At 39.7% G+C, this 22,414-nt stretch overlaps 1 protein-coding gene across 9 annotated transcripts in view; it reads left to right on the top strand.

The window, feature by feature from the left end:
• The window catches only part of LCOR (ligand dependent nuclear receptor corepressor), a 73,265-nt gene that overhangs the window by 22,261 nt on the left and 28,590 nt on the right, over positions 1–22,414 (top strand). For 4 of the 9 annotated variants that reach the window (XM_085229138.1, XM_085229136.1, XM_085229139.1 and 1 more), the window contains 3 exons: positions 13,614–13,746; positions 18,200–18,487; positions 21,206–21,299. In XM_085229138.1, the coding sequence (XP_085085264.1) occupies positions 18,250–18,487; positions 21,206–21,299 (332 nt within the window). In that variant the 5' untranslated portion in view covers positions 13,614–13,746; positions 18,200–18,249. Of the gene's footprint in view, positions 1–5,638; positions 5,705–6,125; positions 6,206–6,314; positions 6,969–8,563; positions 12,997–13,613; positions 13,747–18,199; positions 18,488–21,205; positions 21,300–22,414 lie in introns of those variants that run through there. The other 5 variants (XM_085229134.1, XM_085229137.1, XM_085229143.1 and 2 more) reach the window with 3 other exon arrangements.

Genomic DNA, 22,414 nt, shown 5'->3' with positions numbered 1-22,414 from the left:
AGGTCTTCTAGTGGAATAGGAGAGCTAAGTGTTGTCCTACAGGGCTTGGTTGCAGTCTTACTTCTCAACAGTTCCTACCTAAACGTCCTTCAGCAGGTTGTCCTTTTCTTCTGTGTGCATGTGTCTGTGTTCTTACAGAAGCAGATTACTGATGTCTAAGGTCCCTGGAAAGCCATTGTGTTTACAAAAGCATCTGTTGTCTTTGGAGCAGGGATGTCTACAGTAAGTTCCCAAGAAGTGGAATTTCATTAACAAAAATGCAGAAATGTCGACTTAGGAAAAACTAAAACATTTCAGCCTTTGTTCCCCAGGAAGCAGAGATAAAGTTGTTTTCACTCATAGTTTAGTTTGACTCCATTCAGATAAAAAAGATTTCTCATCATAGGTGAGAAATGTGAACATTCCTTTATTCGAGCAGCAAAGCAACTTGTATAATTATATGTGTGTCCTGAGACTTGCTGTATATTAATAACTGTCCTGTGACTGTTTTCCCCCTCCCTTGTTGCTTGGTCTTGCCTTTCTATTAAGATGCCTGTGACTGAAATGTTCAAGTTTAATAGATTTTTTTGTCCTAAAAGGGACAGAATTCCCATGTTACACATAGATTGTAGGGTTTTTTTTTTTTTTGAATTAGTTTCTGCTTCAAATCCCATAGCTGTGGATAAATATATCCAGTCTTGACCAGAAAATCTTGTCATGAGAAAACCAGTAAAAGCCTCATCTGCTGGTAGTGACTGCTTCCTACTCATTGATGAGATTCCAGATGTTATGAATGTAAGTAGGGACAGAGTACGGAGGGAATGTTGGTGGTCAGCCTGTGCTTCCCAAAGTGCCACAGCCAGACCCCCTTGCCCAGGGAAAGCATTGTGCTGGTCGTGTGCTGTGCTCTGTCTTGGTGTGCCCGTGTAAAACTGAGGGTGCCTTACATCTGGCTGAGCTTGACCAGCTTTCAGTTTTAGCCACTGGATCTCATGATGTCTTTGAGAAGCTATTTGTTCTTTTCTCCGGATTTGTTTTCTGGCTTTCTCTAGCTTTCCCCTTCCAAAGCAGTGTTTGACTGCATTTACTTTGGTGAGCAGCCCAAGTGACCCGGCCCCTCTGCTGTTTACTGCTCTTTCCATCTTTCTATCTCCTGCAGATTTCGCGACTGCTTTCTTCCAAGCCAGTGACCAAAATATTGAATGGCATAGGGCCAAGATTCAATACCTGATGGACCTCACTGCAGTAATTTCCCATTAACATAAGCATTTCAGGAACTGTCACTTAATTTTAATCTGTGTATTGGGCTGATTTTTATTTTTTGGTTGGTTACGGTCAAAATATTTGGTACCATGCCAAAAATGTTTCATGTATTTGATAGCATTATAGCAAATCTGTTACTGCTAATCACATTTTCAGGTTCATAACATTAAAATTAAATATTTTTCATGAGCCCACGTTGACTGACACCATTTCTACTGTTAACTCCTTAGTGAGCTGTTCTGTGGATCTTGAAAACCTTTAGCAAGTTGAAACCTCAGTACCTGTCTGCTCAATGTTTTGACATTTCAGATGGATAACCATTTTTCCATTTAAAAACCAACCAAACAACAACAAGCAAGCAAACAAACAGAAGGAACCACCCACCTCAGTAGCGTTTGAAGGCGGTTAACTGAGGAATGTGAAATAACTGATAGGTTTTGTTGCTAAACAGTGTTCTATGCCTTTCTATTGAAAGTTTAATGTACCACCATGTTCTTATAGACTTCTTAAAGCTGATATGCATAAATGCCTTCTTTTTGGTTTCATATTTGCTTACCTTAAATCCATGTGTGTCTCTTTGCTCGGACCTTTGTAACACTTCTGGGTTTTGGCATGTTCTCTACGTCCCTCTGCTGCTCCTCCAGCCTGTTGACTGTGACTACAAGCACAAAGAGGAGGTGTTTTATTTTATTTCTTTTAAAGTAATATATATTTTTTTCTTGGATATCTTTAACAATGTATGTAGTAGCAAACAGTAAAGACAAACTGTACCCCTTTATTTTCTTTACTGCTCTCAGATCTGGCTCCTGTTAAGTGGTTTATGCCTTACTGCTTTGATGACATATGTGCATATTATGTAGAGAATATTAAATAGCATGTTTAAGCTGTGCTGTTTCAAGGGAAAAAAGCATTGTTTGAGAAGCAAAACTTGTGACGACCGTGTCAGTGACAGTCCAGAAATGTACCCACACCTGGCTATCTCTGACTTTTAAGGGGAGAATGTGTCTTTGGTTAATCCATGCAGCCAGTGAAGTCCTCTCCTCAACCATCAGCTTCTCTGCTAGCTTCTCCAGGAGCCCGGAGGCTTCCCAGTCAATGGAAGAGCTCTCAGCTGTAAGGCAAAAGGCAGTGTGATGCTCCAACTGGATCTCTTCAGGGCTCAAAGATAAGCTGTTGTGCTCTTAAACTGTGAGCCAGTAAACTTAATTTAAAGTTTATATTTGTGCCTTGAAGTATTTGGTTATGGGAGGGAGGATGAAAGTGTCAGAAAAGATGAAAATGAAGTAGTGAAATTTGACCATGCAGGAAACTGAATGCTCAACTTTTTTTTAATTTGATTTTCTATACATGGTGCTCTCAGTTTGAAAATGATACATCCATATTCTGATTACTTTTTTTGTCAGAAGATATTTTAGAGAATAGAGTTTCTCAAATACTGCTTTACTTTTAGAGCCAATAATTGCCAAATTGTAAATAATGTGTGTAACATCTGTGAATTTAACAGCATATTCCACTTTTGCTTCAATACAAAGAGTTTTCTTTGTTCTTCTGTTTTTTAATTTTTTTTTTTTAATTTTGCCAACTCTCCATTTACTGCAAAGCCTACTAAGATGGAGAGCTTTTTTTAAAGCTTTGCAGATGTTTCATTTTTATTAAAAGTATACATATATATATATATATATATATCTAAATTTTTACGGAAACACCCAAAATATGTTTTTCTTTTAGTGGGTCACCAGTAACATAAAGGTTAAAAGCGTGGCTGCTTTAATTATGATGGATGTGGAAAGCAGAAGCCCCTAGAATATTGGTGTCTTCACCTCTTTTCCTTTGGTGTCATTCTGCTGTCCTGCAGCTGTCCCACTGGCCCTGCTGGGAAGGCTCAGGCGCTGAAGTGCAGGTGATGAAAACATCAAAACAGGAATTTAGCAGAGGCAGCCATGTTAATTTCTGTTTCATTTGAAATGCAGGAAAATATCGTCTGCCAAAGGGACAATCGGTGGGAAAAGAAATGTTCTTTTCAAGCTTCTAACAGTAGTGACAATGGAGAGAAAAATACTATAAAAAGTAGGCGGCTCCTTTTTCAAGATTTTGTTTTCGATGTATTATGCATGATGAACCGTACAGAGCACACAGTTGTTCTTTTGGAGCCCTAAATGACTGAGTGTTACAAGGCAGGGCTTAGACTGTCTTTACTGCGTTGCACCTTGCTTTTGGGGGGAATAGGGCTTGGCTTCACGGCAGTTTCACCAGTCTTTAGTATAATTTTTGAATACATTCATGCCTCCCTTATTTGCCTTTTTTAATGTCAAGCATTGCACATAAGATGTTCTGCTGTTGCTATGCAACTGCTAAATCCAATATTTAATATTAATAAAAACCGAGTGGCATTAGCATCACTGAGAACAGTGGGCTAGCAAACTATGATTGTACAATATCCAAGCTGTAAAACTTGGCAGGGACTTCAGTGTGCGATTGCGTGCATGGCAAACTGTGGGGCATGAGTCACTGGCGGTTACTATTTTAAGAGTGGTGAGTTTGAGTAAAATTCTGCGCTCCCTTGGTTTTTATTTATTTATATATGCATTCTATTTTGAACGGAAGGATAAGGAATGAGGTTGGTTGGTTGTTTCATTTCAGGTACAAGTTCGGAGGGGTCGCTGCACGTGGAAGGGTCAGCGTTATAAACCTCTGGGTCAATTCCCTGATTCTCCTGTTTTTCTTCTAGGTCAGGTTGGTCGCCCTTTCCCACTGTTGCTGCCACTTCCCGAAGCCTGAGTTGGCTTTTTTTGGAGGCAGTGCTTCTTCTCTGCCTGACAAGGTGCTGTTCAATGGGGTGGATAGTTTTTTGGCTTCTCCTTTTCCACCTTGTTTAGTGGTATCTCCCCTGTTTCTATTTACTCCTGGCTATAATTTTACCATTGCTCTTTCACTTTTTTCTTTGTTTGTCCTCTGCTCAGTGCTTTCTGAGATGAGATTTTCAGTGTCAGCCTCTTAGAGGTGTTAGATCAAGGATGGTTTTATGCTCTGGCAGTGCTTTGGCTGTTGAAGTCACGTTGCAAACTACAAATTCCACAGGGTTTTGCATCTTGTGTGTGGTGATGTAAGTGCACCAAAAGTCTTGCTGATGCCCAGACAAATGTGATGCTGCTTATCCCTTTCTTTTGAAGCCAAGACTGTTGTCTAACAACCGTTAGATCTATGCATAGACTGAGTTACTTTATTATTGCTTTTTTTTTTTTTTTTTTCCGAGTGAAATAACTGATTTCCTTCATAGCACACAGTCCATTGAAGTGGTTTCTTAAAAGGGCATTTTCAGGTAGTGTGTCTGTCCCTGATTCACCCGTGCAAGTTTCTCTAAATTTAAAGCTGCATTTTCATCTCTTAAGAAAATTCTTTTATTTCTTCTGCATCTCTCGTACTCAGGCAAGTAGAAGTTACCAGTTCTGTACAAACTGTCGTTAAACCCCCAGTGCAAATGTATTGCAGGAGTAGGGAAGGAAACGCAGTAAGTGATAATCCTGGGCTTTGTGGCCATGGTGGAAATACGTTTTTGTAAGGAGGTGGACTTGGTCTGTGCCACTCAAAATAATCTCTGTACTTTTCATTTCACTCTTGTTAACTTGGCTTCTCCATAGTATTGGGTAGTTGATAGCTCTGTAGGTTTTACTGCCAGCAGGAGTTTAGTGCAATATTGATTTAACGTTTCCAAATAATGGCAGTAATTTCAGTAAAGGCTTTCCCTCTTTTAGAATAAACTAAATTGGTTAGGTTTATTTTAAGTGTGGCATCAATCATGGCATTGAAGTAAATCAGACTGTATTTTAGATGCAGATCTTTGACACGAGTGTGTTAGTGATTAGAATTTGGTTCCTTAGGGGCATGGCATTGCTGAATCCCTTTCCTTTTAATTTTCTCTCTTCAAACCTGTAACTGCAGAAAACACTGCTTACAATATTTGTTGAAATGCAGGAAAGTAGCCAAATGCCACTCTGCCATGGAAGGATGTATTATAATGTTATTTCTAATTGCAAAAGCATACCTTTCTTCTGCTTTGAGGCTTAAGCAAGATAATTTTTCCCAGTCGCAGTTACCTGGTGCTGTGAAGCACACTGCCGAACCTAAAACTTCCCATTTTCTTTTCAAAATGGCCTATTTCAGTGTCGTAATGTTTTTTGTTTTTAACCCAGCTAAGTGCAGGAGTCAGGGGGCTCTAGATTCTGCTGTGCTTTGTCAGTAGTTCAGTCATCACAGTTGACCCATGCGTCTTGTAATGCTAAGAGAAAACACATTGAGCTCTGTTCTTGGAACAGATAAATATAGAACTGCTATTGTGAATATTCTTGTAGTGACGTACTTAATCTAGAAAGCTAACAATTCTTTTATTTGCTTTTAGGGTTTGAAAGTATTCTAGAAGGCCTGTTTGGACCTGGATTATTAAAAGATCTCAGTTTGTTTAAAGGTATTCAATCTCTATGTTTGTATCTTGTTCTGCATTTCTAATGACAGAAGCAGCCCCAGCTCTGCCTCTAGAAAATGTGTGTTACCGTGGTGATTTGTGCTTTTCCCCCTCCCCCAGGCAGTGCTCACAGTTAGTTTCATATTGGCTAAAATTACTAATGAGTGTGCGTTCATCTTTATGTAGCTGGGAGTGTATTTGGCAGTGCTCAGGAAAAAAGAACACACATATTTGTTGTGCATAGATGAAATGTATACGGTTTGGTAATCTGGGGATTTAGAAATATGGCTGAAATGAAGCTTGCATCCTCAGAATGCAGGCAAGAATGTTGTGAAACAGGTATTTAATTTGGCATTTTTCTTTTGGCTCCAGTTATGTCGCGGTTTATGAATATGAAGTAATCTGCTATTCCTCTGATTTACAGACTGTGAGCCTGAAGGTGTTTCTGATTGGTCTTTTGATGAAAATTGTCTTTTCTGCTGCCTGAGAAGAGAAAAAGTGAAGGTAACAATGCAGATGTGTGAAGCTCGTAGTTGTAGGGGAGGGACAAAGGGAGGGAGTTTGCTGCTCCTACTTAACTGAGCACAGAAAACCTGCAGCCACCTACACCTCTCCCCTCCTCTGTAAAAAGACTTTCTGAAATTAATACACATTAATGAAGAGACTTTTTCTCTGCAACTTTTGCTCTGTGGTACGTGATGAAGACTTTTTTTTTTTTCAGTGTGTGTGTGTAGTGACTTTTTTTTTAATTTGGTTTATGGGTTGTTTTGTGTTTTTTCTTGTTGTTTTTTTGAGTTCTTTATAAAAGATCTTGTTGGGATCATGTAACTCTTCCCAAGGGAGCCAAACTGTGGCTTGTGTATGCTTACCACAGTCAGACACTGGGCTTATCTTCAGTATGGAAATGTGGTCCATTTTAACCACCTAGAGGCTCCTTCCCTATCTTGGAATCTCTTTCCCTGTGGGCCATATCCTTTTATTAAAGGGCTTGTGTGTATGGTAGGTTTGCTATTGTGCTTGTTTATAACATGTCACAGCCTAAATGTGGGCAGGTCAGCTTTGCCAACATTTTACACCTGTAGTTTGTTTTCCTAACCAGATTATAGCTGTGTATGAAACAAAGGTTACCACGCTGTACGTGATTGCTGCTCAGCCTGTGTGTTGAAATACTGATTGCTCTATGGTGTAAGAAGGAAGGCTCATCTGTCTTGGGAAAACATCATTTCCTGGATCTCTTAACTGCTACTTCTTCCTGCACAATGTAACTGTAAGTGCAGAGGGGTTCTCAGTAGACTTGTGAATGAAACACAATCGCCCTTCCCTCTGCAGCAGCTAACGTATGACCTCATGGTTTGTTCATAAAGGAAGCACCTTCTTGTTAACAGGGGGACTTGCCATGTTGCCAGTTTATGCATTTTTTTATATTACACTGTTTGTTGAGGCACTGGGAGGAGGATTAGAAATGCTTGCATTTAGAATAGGCGTAGTGCGTAATGCTTTGAGGCTGACAGCAGGTAAGCTCTGCGTGTACTTATGCTGCTAGGAGTTCTGTCTTATTTGACTTACGTCACTTCATATAAAGACAAAATTCAGCATTGAGCATAATTCCAGGTAAGTTCAGGAATGAACTTTATGGCGTGGTCAGTCTGCTTGTAGGCTAGGAGAGTCTTACGATGTGTGGGTAGATCTTTAGAAAGACTGCCTACATCTCATCATCCTGATAGGCCCACAATAACTGAGAAAAAGCTTCTGAAAACCCATTATTTAGGTGAAGACTGGGAACACCGTATAGAGTGCGGATTAGACATGCTTGTCTTATCCTCCTCCAACTTCTGCATAACCTTTTGGTCAAAAGCTGAGATGTCACTATTTATATTTGCACTGCACTGTGCTAGGCTTTCTGTCGTTGAGAACCAGAGACGTGTTTTTATGCTGGAAATAGCTGCTCCTCTATTGTACTGTGTGATGATTTTTAAATGGACAAAAGAAGGACACAGATTTGGTCAGATCTGGTATTGCTCTATGGGGCAGTTTTGGCATCTGGGTCTAAGGATGTTTTAGGATTGTGCACATAAAATGACGCAGAATGCAGCAGGGACATGCAGCATCATTTGCCAAAAGCATGAGGTGAGGGGAAGGACATTATACGTTTTGATCTGCCCAGAGACGAATGTGAGTTAACAAAGGCTGCATTAATGTCAGTCACAATGGGTTTGGTAGAACAAGTTTTATAAATAAAACCCATATCTGTCACTTTACATTTCAATAGCCAAAAATGCTTCTTTAAACCCTTTTACTAACAGCTGATTGATAAATAGAGACAGCAAGGAGTGCTTTGCACATATGAGTGTTTGCTGTGTGTCCAGATATCACTGGCTGTTTGGGGGATGGAGGAGCAGAGAACAGAGGTAAAGCAGTCTGTTCAAACCAGACTTGTGACCTCTGTTAATCCTGGTGATTCTTCTTGCTCTGGGCCAAGAGATATCTGAGTCTGCTTTAGAGTACATGGAAATTTTTTCCTCTTTTCCTGCTCCCCCTCAGTATTAACATTTCTATTGTGCTGGTGGTGTTTGGGGTTTTTTTTTGTTTGTTTGTTTTGTGGGAAAGAGAGAATGAAGAATATGGCTCCTTTGAGACCTTGTGAGTGCTTGGTGTGTTAGCTGTGGGTGATGGCAAGGTGGGAATGTCTCCTTTCCTTTGTGGGCATGCTGAATTGCTGCCCTGCTGGCCATAGCTTATGTAACTAGCTTGTGGAGATAAATATGGAGCTCTCTTAAGGAGGTCTTCAGGTAGTATGAATTTGATACAGTCATCATTTGAAATAAAGCCTGAGATCTCATTGTTACTCAAAAGTTGGTAACTCCATTTGATATTCAGCCAGATGATGGACATCGTCTGCTGGTGGCCTGAATTAAATTGGGAATGGTACCAATTTTATTTGGAAATCTCTTTCATCCAGTATTTGTCATTTGTGATGATAACTTTGACTCTTTGTTTTGAAGGAGTTGAAGGCTTAAGCTTCTAAAACTACTAAGACCTGTCTGTTCCTGTGTGTAATATGATTGCAGTTGTGTTTTCTGTGCCTCAACTTCTGATCTGCTTTTTTGTTGTTGATGTGCTTCTTTTCACTTTTTAATGAAAAGAACTGAGTAGGATGGGATCATCTGGGTTTGTGCCTACATAATAGTGGGGACAGACTTAAAAGATGTGTCATTGGTGGTGCAGCTGGGAGCAAGATAGCCACAGCCACGCAGTATTCTGTGTTCTGGGGCTCTGGCTGACACCTCTATTGGAGAAATAATCAGTGTAATCAGCTCTTATCTTTGGGTGATATGTAGGCACTTGTTCTAACAGGTTGAAAAATAATGAAGATCTTGGTTTTTTTCTGGATTTGCTTGTAAGAAAGCCCTGTAACTCAGGAGGCAGGTGGCTGTGTTTAAGGAGACCTTGGTGCTGGACTGGAGGATGAGAGCTGGACACCCTGATTAGGTTATTGGCTGAGCCGTTTGGGAAAGAAAACTGCCCTTATTCTCCCACCCCTTTCAGTGATGCTAATTCTTGCTTTTCCAAGCAATCAGATTCAATTACAGGCATTCTTCAAAGGAGGGGAAACCATCTGCTAAGTATTCTGAAGAGATTAATTTATTTGTAGCAGTAGTTCTACTTGCAAATGCATGGAGTTTTTTTGCCAGCCAAAATACAAGATGGTATTTGATAGAGGAGTAGACTTGAGTGTATTCGCTTAAGAACGTCAGTAAAACACATAGGAAGTTAGGAGCTAAAATCTCCGGTCCTATTTTTGCCCATATCCAAAGGGTTGTATGCAGTAACATCACACTTGTAAAAATTAGAATTTTTTCTTCCATCATAGAAAGCAAAATAACAATATCACAATTGTTTCACTTGTATGATCAGAGAGAATAATTAGTTAACTAAGGAACTGCTTCCAGATCATTAACACATGTACATTGACAGCATGAAAGACAGAGTTAGCAGCTCCAGCAGCATACTCACAGCAAAAGGAAACAGATCATGTTCTGTGGGGCCCAACTCAGTGAGCTCCATTTGGCTGATCTGCAAATGTGGTAATTCCCAGTTCCCCTGTGGGCTTTATCCTTCATAGAGAAGACGTATGATACGTGGTTTCCAAGCCTTTATTTTTTTGTGGCCTCTAACTTCTGAAAGGTTGTGGTACATATAAGACCTGTCCATTCAGATGAGTTAAACTTGAAGTGTTCTTCTTAATTGCAGTTAATTTGTCGTTGTGTCTCATAAGAAAACTGACAGAGCTGTCACTACAGAAGAAGTCTGTGGCTCTATCTGGAATGTTTGTATCCAGTGAAGTGGTCTTGGCTGTTATTTGCTAGCATGCAGAGCTCATTATTATTTTTCTTTTTTGGTGAAAAGCTGTAGATAGGTAATGTCAAAAGCACCAGAGGTAAGGAAATTGGGGAAAGAATCCTTTAAGAAGAATTCAGTTGAGTATATTCCTTTGGAAGAAAATGAATTGTCTAAAGCTACCTAAAGAAACTTGTACACCTGAGTTTTGTTTTGTTTTTCATTTGTTTAAAAAAAAAAAAAGCTGTGGAGGGAGGAATGACACTAATCTCATTTGTTGGTGAGAGGAGAACAAGAAGGATAATACTCCTAAGCACATTAACTATTTCATAGATATATTTAAGCTATAAAAATAGCAAGAGAGAAAACAACAGGGAGTGTATCCTGGAATCTGATGCTGCCGGTGGCAGAGGGCTGACCTGCTGGTTGGAGTGCCACAAAATGGCCCAGCTTCACTGCAAGGACCTCAAGTAGCTCTGGGAAGAAATGTGTTAGGGTGCAGCATGTGAGAGCCACACCACAGTGACTCTGAATTTTCAAACAACTGGGACGTTGCTTTAAACAAACAGCTGAGGGGAATATTATGCCTGTATGTGATTATGATTAGTCAGAACATCAGCCTCTGAGTGAGGTGTCCATTCAATGTGGAGGAACGTGTTCTGAATTTCATAAATTTGTCCAGTTATCTTGATGAGTGAGGAAACAGTGCTGTTTCTCACTAGAAAATCTTGCACTCCCAGTAAGTGAAGGTTGTCTTTAAAGTAATTCAATCATCTGAATTCATGGCTGATGCCAAACTGGGAGCAGATGCAGGTGCCTCAGATGGCATGCTTGGGACTGAAACTTCAGAAATAGGACAGACCGAAACTTGTTTTATCAATCAGAAGTTACAGATAACTGAAAGGTGATAGCAGTGTAGAAGTGATAAACTATGTTGGGAGATATAAGAAGAGAGGCATGTCTTAATGTTGGGAGAGGGAATTCTCTTGCCAGATAGAGTGATGCTGCGGGTTCAGGGAAGGGATGCTAGTGATGCTCTGGGCCACGATTCCCATGTGAAGAGAAGCACGGAGAGAACAGAATGAGGGTTATAAATATGGAGAAATGACATTCTAACCCCTAGGATTTCTAATCAATGCCGATTGGTTAATTAGCATTAATCATTTAAAAAAAAAAATCCCCCAAAATCCCCGAACAAATGCACACAATGAAGAAAAACCTTTGGAAGTTGACACTGATAATCACAATCAAATATTTACTCTGAAAACTTGAATCCCCTGAGGGATTCCCATACTGCAAAGATTGCTGGAATAATTGTTACAGGAAATGATAAGAAGACAAAAAAGATGCCAGAGATTTTTCTGGTAAACTGTCTCATGTGGTCAGTACAGGGAGTGCTTGGCCGGTGTGGAACTTGCCGTGTGATGTCTCAGCTGTGAAAGATAATGGGAACATGAGCAACGCTTTATGCTGATGGAGGTTGTCTTGATTTTAAGCTTGTTCCAGAGTTACGGTTCACTGGATCAGGATCGATGTTTCCTTCGATTCTGAATTGTTTGTCCTTTGAATTGGAAGAAAGTTTTTTGGAATGGCTTGTGGGACTTCAACCAGAGGATGCTAATCAACTTCGGTTGATCTCATCTAGCCGGATCTCTGCGCATCAGATTGCAGAGATTCCTTTTAAATAAAGCTTAAAAGTTTGTCTTTAAAAGTGCTAACACTTTTGTATTGCCTAGGCTAGTTGTGTTTGTGAGTTAATTTCTCCTTTAATGTCTCCTTTGACACAAACCAATGTGTCGATGGGTTTGTGCCTGTCCTCATAACCTGGAAGGGTAGCAGAGCTGAGGGTGGCGGTCAGTCACAGGGATCCTGCCTGAAACTTCATCAGACATGGAAACACCATTTTGAAAAAGAGAATGGAAGTATGTTTTGAGTCTCAACTAGAAGATAACTCTACCAAAAATATTTGGTTTACTTTCCACGTATGTTTTCACTGTGAAGTTCTGTGCTGACACCTCGTATTTTAAGTATCAGAGAAGTGTAAATGTGTGCTCAGCCTGTTTATACAAAGCCTGGAGCCGCAGCACTGCTGCTACGGGCGTTCCTGGCACGGAAGTGAGCGCTCGTACTCCACTTTGAGTTCCAGCCTTTTTAGGGCTAGCTCAGAAGTGCTGGCCTTTCCTATGGGAGCAAGCCTGGGTTCTCTCTGGTATAGAGGAAAAAAAAAAAAGGCTCAATCTGTCTATGAGGGCTTTAACTCTGCACAACTATACTTTCCCAGCAAGTGTGCTGTTAAGCTCATCTCTCACCTTGGTCACTGTACTCATCTGTTAGTTTGGCACAAACTTCTGCTTTCTTTGTAGCCTGAGATGGGTATCCCCCTTTCTCTTTTGGCAGAGAACTTCTGGAAGCTGGCAAATGACAAGTCTTATGGTGAAAGCCCATGCTGTACAGGCCAGAGTCCACAGCATTCATATGATTACCCTTTGCACGTAGCTCATGTGACTGCTGCGTTCGTTAATTTACTATAGGCTGCTTATGTAACCTCCTTTCATTAAGCCTCTCGGAGCAGAGACTTACAAAATTAAAAATGACTTCTTGTTTTCATTTATTGTGAATTACAAGTGAATTGCCAGCTCTCTCCTCCTTCCCTTTTAGTCCCATGAGCGCATGAACCTGAAATCAATTTGTACGTTAGAGACCAGAAGCTGGCTATAGCCAAGGTATTATGGTAACTGATACTATGTAAAGGTTAACAAAACAAAACACTCCCTCAACCCAAAGAGAGGTTGTGTATGCATTCCTGCAGTAGGTAAATACAGGTAACTTCAATATTGCTTAAAATGAAAGTGGGAGGAAAGGGCCCCCAAAGGGATTATTCTGCTGCACGAGAGCAAGGCGTTAAAATGAAAGAGGAGAGAGGAGGGTGGGTGTGGAAATCCAAGTACAACTGCCTGGTATGTTTGTAACCATTGTCTTCCAGTTTCTCTTTAATTATCCTAGTTAAATGACTGGTTCTGAAACATTCTGGAGATAACTTCCAGTTGTACAAGAAAATGAACTTTAATTCACTGTAGGTATTGTGAACGGTGAACTTGCATTTATTTCACTAAAAAGTCACCGCTGCTGAGCCTCTTGACTGAGGACCTTGTTTGTTGCTGGTGCTTGGCCATTTATTGCTCAATTCACATGAACACTGTGTAATCAAGGTGAATTTTCTCCGTATTTTGTCCTCGGTGTTTTTTCTTATAGAACCGAACTTAAAAGCCAAAGAACAAGTGTTAGCTATGCGATTTGGAGCCAAATGTAGTAAAATACACAAACCTTCCTTCTGGTGGGCTGTTATTTGCCATAACGCGATCAAATCTTCCAGTCTTCTGCTGCATTTACAACAAGAAAACAGGACAAAGTACAATGTTCTGGAGCAGTCAGAAATTCAAGTTTTGATTTAAATAGATACAACTCTGTGCCGAGTATCTAACAAAGCTTTGAATTTAGTAAAATATGTAATGCCTGAGGAGCTTTATTTGTTTTGGAGTCAGGAAGATCTTATAACTATTAAATATCTTTGCAGGAGCACTTAGTCTGTCTGGATGAGCCAGCCTCGGAAGCTGGACAAGAAGCTCTGCTTAGACAAGAGCAAGCAAAAATCATTCGTTTTGAAAGGCAAGCGGAAGAGTTCCTCAATGCAGTCTTTTACAGAAAAGGTTGGTTTTAATGCGGGGTGGGGGGGGAAATGATATCTCTTGCTGGTCTTTTTTGCATGTGACGCAGGTGTCAAAGATCGGATGTTCAAATTGTCATTGTATGGTCAGTGGTTTTCAGTTGCAGTCTTTATATGTATTTATCAAGAGTGAAAATTAAATCTCCAACAGTGTAACAGTACAACAGCATGAGAGAGAGGAAGAGAGCATAAGAGCTTTAAGCCCAAAGTAAAACTCTCCATGGGAACACAAGTATTCTTACAATTATTATTCAGCTCTTATCCAGCAGAACTGGTGCTCTGAAGCCAATGTTTAGGTGAGTAAGCTGTAAAGAGAAGCAGTGGTGATGGTAGGTGGGATATATATATATATATATATATATATATATATATATATATATATATACACACACACTTTCTAAAATTAATTTATTGGTGGGACCTATATTAATTTTTAAGAAGTCAGCAGTCTTCTCACTATGGTCTGTGGTGATTTCCACCACCGCCTGCCCCAGCAGTCCACAATCCAAAATATAGTTGGAATAGTGTGAAGGGGGTTATATGGATAATTCAAAAAGTGAGCAGCAAAAGAACTGGAAAATCAGTACTGTACAATATGCTGAGAGCAATGTTAGAAAGTCTTGTAAATCTGTTCTGGAGAGTTGCATCAATTAAAGCTCACTGTTCAGAAGGCATGGAACTCACTTCACTGTTTTTTGTCAGCCTGAGAAATGGGAATCGAGAGGTCGCTTCCAAGTGCATCCTGAGTGGAAGTGCACTGTACTTATCAGTCTAACCCATGTGTGAGAAAATCTGCCAAATCAGTAATTCCAACCTGTCTGCTGGGGGACAATACAAGGCTTCAGTTTAACAAATTAGAAATTGCTGTAGCCAGTCTTCAGCCCATCCTCACAGTAACCAAAATATTTAAAGGTGTTTTAAGCAGATAACAGTATTTTAGCCTTTCTTTTGACTCAGATGAATAAATACAAACTATGTAGTATGATGAATTGCATAAAGTATAGCATGTAGGATGGTAGGAGGGACGGTTACTTGCATATTACTACCAATAGTTCAGATAATGCTTTTATTCCAAGCCTGTCTTTTTAGTGGCTTTTTTCTTTTAAAGATAATTTTAAATTTCTCATCTCTCTTTAAATCCAGAACCAATTTAAGAAAATAAAAAAATATGCAGAGTGTATATTTTTTTCCATTCCAGTTTTCTGGTGGAGATGGAGGCTGTGAAGAAGTACCTTTTCAGCACTTCCAAATGTTTTGTTAGATATCTCATCCCTTTACTTTAACAAAAAGCTTAACTTTGTGTGTGACCTGTGTGCATACTTCATGAGAAACACATACTTCCTAAATCATAGGAAAATTGTTTAATGCTTTCTGTGGTCAGGTGCACAGAATAAGAACTTGGAAATCATTTCAGATTTAAAAAAAATAATAATCTCAAAGATTCTTAGTTAATGTGTTCTTGGTTTCCCTTCTCCATTCCAGCAGAACTGAGCTTGGTGCAGGAGTAGTAAGGGAGGGGAAGGAGCCTGGCAGGAGCTCAGTTCTGAGTCCTTTATGCATTGTTGTCAATCTTGGCTGTATTTAGATTGCTTAAAAGGTTATTCTAACTCATGCCACTGACATGAGATCCCCAAGCACTGTCATACCACAGGGGACACAAAGAATGGTAGAGTTCTGATGCTCCTAGTCGCTCAGAGGTACTTGAATCTCCTGGCTTCATGCCAGTAATTAGTTCCTTTTTATTTCCATCCCGATTGCCAGTAGCATTTGAGACTGGTGTTTTGTAGTCAGTGTAGATCAGGGAAAATGCAGGTGTTCTGTGAACAGATGCCTGTTGCATGTCAAGGACATGAATTCGCGTGCGTAACATACAAAGATAATGAGCAATATCAGAAAACTTTCAGAACAGGCTGCCCATGAATGTTAGCTACTTCCTCTCTGCTTTGTGCCCATGGCACTCTGACCCAGTAATGCTTCTAGCAAATGTTCCTAATGCCACTGAAAGCAGAGTGGTAGTGCTTAGTTCTCCATTACCTTTATGTTCTGACGTGATAGGACTTTCTTTTGGTGGTTTAATCAAATCATACCTTTTTTTTTTTTGGTTGATGTTTCCCTTTTGAGATTTCTGTGTAGGTAAAATACACAAAGGCTGTTGAATATTTAAAGCTGGGTTGTACTAATTTAGATATCTTACAGTAGATAAGTGTTGGCTGTATTTATCATCTCTGAGAATCTCTATGCCTTAAGTTAAAATTTCTTTCAAATAAATGAGACATTTGAAATCAACATGAACATGTGGTTGATTTCCAGTGATGCTGCAGAAACACCAGCAAATACTTTGCGTTCACTTTTGAACAATTTTTATTCCGGACATTTAAAAATCAGGCTTTGTATTAAGCAAGAAGCCTTTAATGTGCTGGGTAACTACCCTTCTGCTTGCAAGTTAGAGTCCTGAATTAGTAAGTTTATCTTGAGTAGCTCTCAGTAGTTGCTCTTTGCTGCTTCTTTGAATTAGCAGGTTAGAAAGATGCGTGTCTGCGAGCAGATACGGTATTTTCTCCATGAATCTGGAAGCACATTTAGCTGCAAGCTTTCTTGGCTTGTATGTGTATGAATGTATGTGCACAGGAAAAACATGATTCTTCAGTAAATGTAACCTGTATAGATCTCAGCATTCATTTCAGCCCAACATGTATAGACTGTGAGCACATGTCAAATGGCTAGAATCAGCGTGATCGGACTGTCAAGTTGTGCTCTTCTGGGCTTCCTTAGGGCTTCTCACTTGTCCTTCAACAGGTCATAATAGAGAACTTAGAAAATGGAAGACATGTCATACTTGCTGGAAAAAGTTTCCACACTTCTTCCCTGTTACAGCTCATGTCCTCATGGATCCTTTAGAAAGAAAGGGAGAATGTAAACATACATAAATAAGTTTGGCTCATCTCCTGGTGGCTTCTTAAATCTTTGGTGTGTTGTGTGCTTAGCAACGATAAAATATCTCACAGACTCCGCAGTAAAATGATTAATTATTTACATAAACATCCCAGAAATTTAGAACTACTGTACCACTGTAAGATTATACACAATGACTGTATAAGATCTTACATTTGAAAACTTGTACTTAACAGGAGGGAATTTTGGCTCAATAAGTATTTAAATCTCACTGTGGTTTTCCATCAAGAAACATGGTAGCTGCTTACTGCTGCTCTTAGGTTTATGGGCAGCTCTACCTTCAGTCCTTCATGTCACTCATTCTTAACAGATGCTCTACAGATAGTTGTTGGATTGATGAACGTTTGTCAAAAATGGTGGTGAAAGGCAAATTAACACTGAAATGTCCCACGATGATTTTGCTCCATTTTGATTCTGATATCCATCTTGATAGATTGCCTTTCAACCTAGGCAATTAAAAAAAGTAAGCACTCTTCTATTGTTCCTGCCTGAGTGCAAATTTTAAATTTATTTGGTCTACCAGTGCACAATTTTCTCTCTGGAAATAGAAAATCAAATCTTCTGAGCCATTTCAGGAACTGTTTTTTAACAAAAAGACAATGACAACAGCGAAAGAGCCAGCACTCTGATTTGTCCAAAGAAAACTCTTAGTGCTTAAGAGGAAGTGGCAGGACTTAGAACCTGTGACGCAGGAGCTGTGGCTTTGCTCTGACATAATGAATTGCTACTGGTCTACAACAGTGATTTGCATTATTACCTTTGTGTTGCCCATATACCTGAATACCTTATGCATTTCTATGCTGCTTTATGGGGGAGAAAAAGGAAAAAAAAGGAATTTCTAACTGTTCCACTTCATGTTCTTACCAATAGATTTAGCAGCACTTCTAGAAATAGAATTACTTTTCGTTTGACACCTCTTGGTTTTTGGCAAAGTTCTTTGGGTAACATCTCGTGCTGTACTGTAACACAGTAATAGATAAAATGAGATGGAAGGTACACTTGATCTTCATTCAAATTATTTTGAAGAATCAAAACTATAGGGCTTTATTTCCCAGTAATTTTATAGGGGACTGCTGCAACTCTGCTCTCCCCCCACCCCTTCCTATAGCTACAGGTAAGTTACTCAATTCTTCCACTGAATAATCTGTTCAGTTTTTCATAATGAACTTCATTACTTGATGCTTTTCTTTGTGGTTCCAGCTCTCCTTTCCATTTCCACACCTTTTAAAGGTTTGGGTGGATATTCTTGAGAACAAAGGACAAGATTCATATTTTCCCTGGAAAACAGTTACTTTGAAAGTTTGTACCAGAATTAGCTATGATTCTTGTTCAGATATTCCAAGAGTGAAGTACTTATTGTATAGCTTCTATCTTTGGCTTGCTTTTTGTTTTCTTTTTAAAATAAAAAAATGACTTAATATAAAAGCTGTTTTATTTAAAGTGCTTCCTTTTAAAAAAAAAAAAAAATTCTCTAATGTTTCCAGACAGTCCTAGGGTCTCTGACCCCAATATTCCCCTAGTGGCCCGTGAGATCATGCAGCGAATGATCCGACAGTTTGCTGCTGAATATACCTCAAAAAATAGCTCTACTCAGGACTCCAGCCAGCCCAATAGCACAAAGAACCAAAGCCTGCTGAAAGCATCTCTGGTCGCCTCCTCTCCCACGGCTGCAACTGCTCAGAACCCTGTGCTCAGCAAACTTCTCATGGCTGACCAAGACTCACCTCTGGACCTTACTGTCAGAAAGTCTCAGTCAGAACCTAGTGAACAAGGTAGGACTGTTACCAGTGTCTTATGTCCTGTGGCAATCCACTCCTGGCTTTGTTGTTCAAACAAAAGTGCAAAGTTGCTATCATTTTACGTAAAATGTAAGTGGAAAAGCAGTAGATGTCGTCATGGTGAAAGACTGGCTAGCTAGATATGGCTTGCAGAAGAGAGAATACTTGAAAGAAGGTAGGCTCACAGACATGAATGATTTTTCTGAAGAAGGGCAGAGGGGATGGACGTGCTCTGACCTCTGGGGACAATTGTGCTGCTGGGAGCTGCGAGAAATAGCCTGCTCAGTGGGCTGTGTGCTTGCTGATAAGGTGCTGTGGTCACGAAAACCTTCCTGAAGATCTGTGCAGAATCCAACTGAAGGACTGGTTGGGTTTATTTTCTCTATGATCACAATGTGAAAGTAGTCAAATTTGGTGAGAAATTGCTTTGTGACGGCTGGCTCGTACATTTGGAAAAAGTATGGGTTTTTTTTTCCACCTTAAAAATAGACTTGTTCAGCAAAGCACAGATTGAGTGACTTGTAACAGTGTTGCAGAGCTTGTTTTAAGGTGAAAACCTTGCTTTCCATAAAAAAAAAAATGTTTTTAACAAGTAAATTCTGCAAGTGATTTTAGTTAAGTGAAAGATTTTTATTTTTTTTTCCCCTGAAAATCTGGATTAGAGGTTATGATAACAGTATTTTACTGAGAGGATTAGAATTAACCTCTTTTCCCTTCTTTAGTAATGTGTTTAAAAGTGTCTGAAATCATTCTGCTAAATACAATGCAGACTATCCATCCTCAAGCTGTCCAATGCCTTTAAAACAAATGAATGCCAACAGCAAAACCCTTTAGCTCGCTGGTACATGGCTGTAAATATTCCTTCATCTTGTCTGCATGTACACAGATATCCTGTATCTGTAAGAAGGTTAATTTTTATGTCCAACCATGTTCAGATTGGACATCTGGACACTTCTTACACTTACTGCCAGTTATTGCCATGTGTCAGTTACAAAATTGCATTGAAAGATTATGTGGTATTTTTTCTAAGTGAAGATCTGTGCCTTTAGTTGATGGGCATTTATTTCTAGCTAGTGTTATTGCAAAGCAAATATAATTCACTCATGTCTTTTTTGCATGTATGTTTATGAATGTTAAACTGTTCTGATCTTGAAGCTTTTCTCCAAAAGGGAGAAGAGAATTGGTCCTGTTAGGTTTTTTTTTTTTTAATTTGAGGTTAAGAAGAAAGTATATACGTGAACTGCTCTTCAGTGGTGAAAAAGCTTGGAGATGATTTATAATGTTTTGTTACTTGTTGATATACACATGTTCTAATTCAGTAACTTCTAAAGTGATCTGTTTGCTGATGTAGTTGTTTTTCCCAATTTACATAATTGGGAAGGGGTTTTGCCAAACTTCCTAAGGAGAGATTTAAGAGGCTGTCTCAGAGACTGCTGGGGCAGCTTTTTGGTGTATTTCCGTCCTAGAGGGCTGAGGGGAAGAAGCCAGTTTGTGAGCTCAGGGCACGGGACTGCTCCTGCTTGCCCTCAAGAGCCCTTCTGTCAGAGGAGTGGGGATGGAGCCCCTGCCTGAACTCTGCTGTTGATGTGTCCCCTCGAAGAGAAGGTGCTGCTCCATCCCTCCCTGTGTCCTGTGGCTGGGTGCCACAGCGCCCAGAGGGAAGGCTGAGCTCTCAGCTTGCTTAGGTTTGGGTAGCGAGGTGTTCCCAAATGCGGTGGGTGGAACAGCTTTCTGTAAGTCAGCTCTGTTTCACTGCTTTTCTTGTGGGTTTTTTCCTCCATATGTCAAATGAGAACTTGAAGCAATCTGAAAGCCACCTTAGGTTGTTCTTGTGTCTGAAGGTACTTGTGTTAGTGAGCAAGTAGCTCTGAAACATCTCATTTGCTTTGCTAGCAGCTTTCATTTATCTTTGCCTCGTAAATTCCATGTTTCAGAGTTTCCAGGAATTTCAGAAGGCTGTAGTGCTTCTAAGGCAATGTTGCCCTTATTAAAATGACCAGAACTTCAAGTTGTTTCAGTGCAATGGGAACCAGGCTTTTCTAGCATGAAGCAGACCCTTTGCTGTTGCCTAGAAATGCGGAGTTTATGTAAGGGCTCACAGAGGAGTACAGGTGAGCACAAGGAAGTGCCATTAGTGTGTGTCCAAGGGAGAATGGGAGAAGCAGCCTAGCAGGAGAAGCAGCTATATAGGTGCGAGAGGAGAGGGAGTAAAGCGACGCAGCAGTGTCTGTGCCATCAGGAAGCCAGCAGGGACATGGGGAAAAAAGGATGGAGCTACTTGCTGGGGGAGGAGTCCGGTGCTATGAGGGTGCTCCTTTGAAAGAGAGCTTCCCATATTAAATTCCCATGTTAATCCAAGTCTATGCAGGAAAATTGAAGATAATATATGTTATGTCTCTCTCTATATACACAACACTGATCTAATGCCTCCAGCACGTAAGTAATTAGTAATATCTCATGCCTGAGACTGAACCATCATTTGTAGTCAATTACATATTTTCTGTAAAAGATGCCAAATTTTGTTGTGACTTCTGAAGACTTTGCTGGTCATTTGTAAGCCAAATTATGACCAAATCCAAGCCTCGAGTCACTGGAAAAATAAAAGATGTTATGTGCTGAACATGACGTTAGGCCAAAGAAGTGGCTTTGTCAAGGGTCAGCATGGTTGATGCTGTTTCTTCAAACACTGAAGTGATTCTATCATTTCTACAGACGGCGTGCTTGATTTGTCCACTAAGAAGAGTCCTTGTGCTGGCAGCACCTCTCTGAGTCATTCTCCAGGATGCTCCAGTACTCCAGGAAATGGGTAAGAGAAAGCAACTTACGATGACGTTTTATGACTGTGTTTTTAACTAAAAATGTATGTTTACCACTCGTCAAAACTAACTTATTTTTGGTGTTAACCTTCTGGAGTAATGTGTCTTTCAATGTGCCTTTTGGTGAATCCCTTCATCCCACCTGCCAAATAAGAGTTGTTGCAAACTGAGACCCGTTTTTACCCGAGGTGAAGAGCTCTGCTGTCTGTTATTTTGGCCAGCTTAGTACTTAGCCAAAAGCACTGCCTGCTTCTTGGATTCAGTGGAGAAGCAATATTGGTTAGATGTCTGAAGACTACTACTTTTTTTTAATGCTTTGCAATGTGGCGTAGGTTTTGTTTCATTTAGATGGAAGTTAACTGACAAAGAAGTTTATTTACCAGTAGCAATAATTTGGATGATGAACCAGAGTGATTTGATTCAAATCACTGCATGTTCTGTGTTTCTATTTCCTTGCACAACATTAAAAAAAATAAATTATATATATAAAACAAATAGAAGTTGGGTGGTAGGGAAGTCTCCTAGTTCAGAAAACTTGAAGTATGTTTGTTTTGTTGTTTTTTTTTTTGTATTTGCAATTGCACTTTTTTTTTTTTTTAAGGAAATACAAAATGCATGATGTACTACTCCTGCCTTAATTCAAAGTGTAAAAGAATGCTATCAGTAGTTGCTTCTAGATTTCATGTTTCTAATGGTCGCTTTTGCATAAATGTAGAAACCCTTTATTGTAGTTAGGTTTGAACTGATTGTACTGGAGAGGCGGTTTGTGAGTAAGAGGGGCTTTGGGTGTTGATAGGAAAATTTTGTTTGGAAGCTGCTGTGAACTACAAGTTTCATTAGTGAAGTACAGAAACAGAACGTGATTCATACTACTATTTAATTGCTGGATTTAGACCTACAACAGCATTTGGAAAACTTGAATTTTTAAACTAACAACCCACTGCCAGTGGCAACCTCATGTACTGCTAACAACTTGGTTTAACTGTGGCATTTCTTTGGGGAAAAATACTGCTGTCTGAGAGTTTCTCTCTTCAAGATTACATTTCCCATTTAATATTTTAGAAATAAAATACTTCAGTCCTTGTTTAACAGTTAGCCTTAATGC

Source organism: Meleagris gallopavo, chromosome 8, assembly GCF_905368555.1.
Source record: "Meleagris gallopavo chromosome 8, MGAL_WU_HG_1.1, whole genome shotgun sequence".
In the NCBI taxonomy this organism is placed as follows: domain Eukaryota; kingdom Metazoa; phylum Chordata; class Aves; order Galliformes; family Phasianidae; genus Meleagris; species Meleagris gallopavo.
The sequence above is the reverse complement of the archived record's forward strand: the minus strand, read 5'-3'. Positions and strand labels throughout refer to the sequence as shown.